Below are 5,375 nucleotides of genomic sequence, written 5' to 3'. Positions count from 1 at the left end.
CTCTATCTTGTGGAACGTCGTGAAGCTTACTTGCCCGTGAATTTCAAGTACGCTCGATTATCCAAAGCACACATATTGCTTTTGACTGTACAAGGAGTTGCAGGATTTTATGCAGCCCCACGTAGGCGAAGCTTTTAGGTGGAGTAATGTACAAATTGTACAAAACTAGGGAAAACTAGCCACAACGTGAACATAAATACGCGTGCAATTGAGCAGCCCATGCCTGTTGAAAACTCTGCAAGCTCGTATGCACAACATGAGAATAACGCATAAGGTAACGAAACGCAATTGAGAAAATACTAGTACTTAACTAGTGTCATTTAATATTTCGTTTAACAAAGTAATTCGGAGAATACTCCAAGACTGTATTGAGAATATCAACATATAAAAGGTACTGAACAAAATGTAGGAAAATACACTTCATTATTAAATCAGAGGGCATTCTGACGATACAAATGTCAGTTAATTAAATGAGTAGTTATTTCATAACCGAAATAGTAAAAAAAATAATTAAACACTTTACTAAAAGTCCAAAACATTGCGAGAATGCACCAGGTCATCATTTATCACACTACGTCAACATTTTTGGAAATTGAAGATTAACTCATCCTCAATCGTGGCGCAGCTGCGTCAGTCCACCGCCGCGTCATGTCACTAGAACTCCCAGCGCAGGTCGAGGCCGCGGCGGTCGGCGACCGCGTCGGCCCCCGGCTTGCCCAAGAGGCGGCTGGGCAGTCGCAGAGTGACGAGCTTCGGCAGCGCAGCCACCAGCGGCAGGTGGGCGGGGAGCACCGCGCCGCACCGCGACAGGTGAAGCTCCCGCAGGGGCGCGCCGCCCTCCAGCAGCGCAGTCAGGTCAGCCTCGCGCCAGCCGCTGGCCGTCAGCTTGAGCACCTCAAGGCGGCGGCAGTGGCCGGCGACGGCGCCCAGCAGCGCGCTCACCTGCAGAGAGAAGGAGGCCGATAACTAACCAAAGTTAGGAACAAGGGAGCGCAGGGTTATGACAAATCGATTTCTCAACCATGCAGACGAATCTACATCGTCATTCGTGATCGACTGGTCATATCACAAAAGACAAATGAGACAAAATTGTATAGGCTTTCACAGGCCACTACTCTTATGGCTATATGCTAAATGATTAAATCAATGGAAAAACAGTGTGATAACTTGTTATCACAAAAACGTGTGACAAAAATTCACTAATTAGCTAAGTGTTTGAATGCTCAACACTTGGAAGTGTGCAACTGCAAGTTAAATACTTCAAAGTGTTCAATGCATTGGAACACCTTCATGTGTTGAACATGTTGAATTTGTGCACTTGTAACTCTGCAACTCCTCTGTTAAACACTTCGCTTATAGTAAGCCTGCAATCATGCGATCTAGAGAAGTGTTCAACTGAAGAGTTCCACACTAACAAGTGCACAACTACCCAGCTGGAAACTTCCAAGCGGTTGATCAGTGAAGTTAAGCTTCGTTTTCAATGATACTATTTGTGTGTACTTTTTATTGCAAATATGTTAGGATGCCCTTTAGCAATGGAATCGCAAAACACCAGTTATTGCTGAGCTTAACTTGAACTTGAAATTAAACTTTAACTTTAAATGCTCAGCTCTGTCAGGAAACGCAAGGGGAGACCGCCCGGAAGACGGCGTGAAGTGAGGCGCCTGGCGTGAGACGTGAGATGCGAGGTGGACAGGCATGCCAACCTAAATCGCGAAAACATTTTAATTTTAGCGCGCCGCAGGCCAAGGTAGACACACATTTAGCTCAGCTTCACACGGTTTTAACGTGCGTCTACCTTGTCGTACGATTTTGGTTAAAAGTATCGCAAAACAAGCCAGTGTATTTACTTACATGGTCTTCAATTCGAGTCTGCTTCACTTTGATATCTAGATGCTTGATGTTTTGCAATGGACCTTTCGTCGCAAACAGCTCCACTAGTGACTCGACGATCTCACGTGATAAGCGGCCACTCACATGCAGCTCTATTGTCTGGAGCTGCGGGAGTCCACTGTTGACAAAGTGTCATCACATAGTACAATTTAAACAGTAAACGGGTGACAAGCCACATCCTGGAAACTGAAATTCCATAGCATACAGTAAAATGCAATTCCAGGTTACTGACCTTACAGCGGGAAGCATTTCTGCTCTGAGTACTACTGAGCGCAGGGCAGTGAGCCCACTAATTAGGCCGAGGATGGGTGGATCTGTCTTCGTCTTCGGGAAGTCCGCCATATCGAAGTGTGAGATCACATGCTTGTAATACTTCAGGAGATCTGAAGCCATCTGGTCTTCCTGTGTCTCTCGACGCCACCTGAAAAATATAGGGAGTTCCCACAATTCCACTCGTTTCCTATGAATTTGCCGAGAGCAAATTAAAAAAATTTCCGTTACACTTCACAATTAAATTTGAGAAGGCGATAAGTTAATTAAATCTTAGTAAATAACCCATTTCAAGGGCACACAAATGGGGTAAAAACATCCTTTGTAAACTCGCGGTGCTGCGCTGCCTCCGCCGCGAGGCCTTCCACCGCGAGGTCGGAGGTCGCGAGGACACCGCGAGGCGGACCACCTTGTGAGGTCACGGAGGGACACCACAGATAATGGGACTACTTGTTTCTAGAACACACTTTTCCCTTTTATCAGGTGTGGATGTGCCGAGAAACGTTTCGGTGTGAACATGCATTGTTTTAAAATTACATTTGGTAGGCACGAACCCCGCGAACCCGGCTTACAGCGAAAATTTCGTTAGAGAGTGCATTTCCAAGCGAAGTCTTACCTTTTGGAACATGAGGGACCCTCGTCCTCATCATTTGATGTATTCGCTGCATCCATGTCGCAATTTACAACCTCCCCACCAACGTGCCACTCGATCCATCGGGGTGTCAGAAACACCTCGAGCTGATTAACCTTGGAAAACAGCTTCTTTTTCGCGGCGGCATTGAACTCCCCGTTGTATTCCGAATTTTCGCAGTGCGAAGTATCCAGAGTGAGCTTTAAGGTGGTTAATTTCGGCAATCCAGCAACCAGCCCCATAATGTTACACTGCAACAGGGAAGCAAAAACTTTGATAAGGTTTTGTTAAGGTGCTCGCGACAACACTGCGAAAAATGTGTTTCGAGACAGTTTGCACCCCCACCCCCCGACCCCTGGCCCTGAAAAAAATTAAAATACAAACAGTTTTCGAAACATCATTCAATCGAAGGACTGTAAAAGTTCTTGAAACCAACAGTTAACTAGAAAAATCTCGACAACTTTTGATGAACATTTTCCGAATTAATTGAAACGTTCTCTTTTTTTGTTGCTCTTAAAACTGGTAATAGCATTAAATGGTGTTTTCCATATTGTTCGGAAATTTGAGAAAATAAATAAAATACAACAACTTTTTATCCAACAACGTTTTGAAAATCATCTTTCGGAACTATTCGGACGGATTTCTTTCGAAATTTCCGACATTTACCTACAAAGAAGGGACTCTCACCTTCGATATTTTTATCTGGGCGTGTCTCGACTGACGCCCTTTTTTGTTGAGACTCGCGACTGTCTCGTGTCGGTCAATTAGGGTACTCTTGGCCACTCGGATTTCCCTAAGGGTCGCTTTGTACTTCCTCAGCATAGACGCCAGATCTTGCGCATACTTGTCCTCTCCTGCCCACTCGCCATCACCCAGATCCAGGGCCTGCAACATTGTAAATCACCGGGTACACTGGTACGACCAAGGGGTAGTGAAGTCGACTTCTTAGTGTAAACAGGAGTAGGAGTACAGTGGGGGCACATTGGATTTGCGCTGGTCAAGACATCAAAAAGGGCTTAGCAGAGGGGCAGTTCATCCCATTCAGCAGGGTTAATTTCATCATTTCATCCACACAGATCCGTAGTGTCACCAACTCGGCCTTTTAATGTACACACACACACCACACCACACCACACCACACCACACACACACACACACACACACACACACAGAATAGAGACTTCGTCGTGCTGATCAACCCAATAAGGTAGTCTTCAAGTGATAGAATCCGATTACCACAACAAGGAGTTAGTTACCCGATTACCACAACAAGGAGTTAGTTACAACATAAAACACTGGAAAAACAAGTGTGCATAATTTAAACAGCAACTTATTTAAGTAATGATTTAACATTACATGGCGTTTAGCTCAATTTGCACACTTGCGTGTGCACATTTTAAATGTTTCGTAAACGTTTAGATTCTGCACATTTGGACACACACAAATCTATAAGAACCATATGGCGTGAAGCTGCTATACTTTCCGGTCCGGAAGTGTTTACAGTTTTAACACCAATTAACGTTTAGCCCAGTTAAACACCACAATGTGTTGAGAAAATGCACACTTGAACTTAAACACCAATTGACGTTTAACATTAAACACTTGTTTTAGCAGTGAACGGAGAATATTCAATGCCCAAAAGGGCTGCAAAGTGATATATTGCCTAGGAGAAACAAATTTGTTAACCCCACGCCCCAACATGCCTCACCACACCAGTCCTGGTGCACAAGGCAGGGGAAGGACCATGCCACTAGGCACCCAGCCCCTTCCGAACAGAGTTGCCAGCGAAGCGAAGTGGAGCAGGCAACTCCACTTGACGAAAGAAGATTCCTGCTTTATGAACTACCGAAATAATCGAACCCACCTTGACATCATCTGTAGCGGCCAAGATAGAGCTGGTAACAATGTCCAATTTCTTACAAGGCTTCCATTTTGGATACCAGTTTCCAATGAAGCTGCTTGACATCCTCTTGAGTTCTGTCAAGTCAAGCATATCAATAGATTTTGCTTGATTCATCTGCTTGAGAAAGTCCTTCTGGCCTTCGTAAGTGTACTTGACAGTAGCTGTTGGTGCCTGGACAGATAAGGCAGAACCGAATGTAAGATGGTATTTCAAACGAGAGGTGCCCCACCCACTCGCCAACTCGTTGTGCACTGACCCGCGCGAACAACTAGCGAAAATTTGCGCTCAGCCATAATTTGCGTCGAACTCGAGCAATTCGTCAGCTCACCAGCCCATTTGAACACCCAGAAATATGTTAAATTCGTCCATTCATTATAAATGTAGTTTCATTTTATAGCCTTAAAATATACATGCGTCTATCTGATTTTGTGCATAATTGAGCACGCATGAATCACTTTACACGATAAAAAAGTACTTTACCAGTAGTTAGTGTGTATATTACACTGATACACTATCATGAGTGCAACTGCTTAATTACACTTGTATGTCTGCAACAGCAAAGTAAGATATTTGAGTAGTATGGGAGGCACTTTTCTACCGTTTTGCCTACCTCGCAGGGGCTCTGGTCTGGGGCCGGGCGGCTCGCCTCGGCGCAGGCGGTTGGGTCGTGGTGGGGGG

At 44.9% G+C, this 5,375-nt stretch overlaps 1 protein-coding gene across 1 annotated transcript; it reads right to left on the bottom strand.

The window, feature by feature from the left end:
• Positions 1-288: 288 nt before the first annotated feature.
• Positions 289-4,868, bottom strand: LOC113215627 (uncharacterized; the record flags this gene model as incomplete). The annotated part of the gene is given in 6 exon segments (XM_052273769.1): positions 289-942; positions 1,855-2,011; positions 2,126-2,314; positions 2,780-3,045; positions 3,482-3,679; positions 4,659-4,868. Coding segments are annotated over 6 exon segments (1,308 nt in total), but the record flags the coding sequence as incomplete, so codon positions are not given.
• Positions 4,869-5,375: the final 507 nt, after the last annotated feature.

This window comes from Frankliniella occidentalis, unplaced genomic scaffold, assembly GCF_000697945.3.
Source record: "Frankliniella occidentalis isolate FOCC.00 unplaced genomic scaffold, Focc_3.1 Scaffold297, whole genome shotgun sequence".
In the NCBI taxonomy this organism is placed as follows: domain Eukaryota; kingdom Metazoa; phylum Arthropoda; class Insecta; order Thysanoptera; family Thripidae; genus Frankliniella; species Frankliniella occidentalis.
This window is presented reverse-complemented; position numbering and strand designations above follow the sequence as displayed.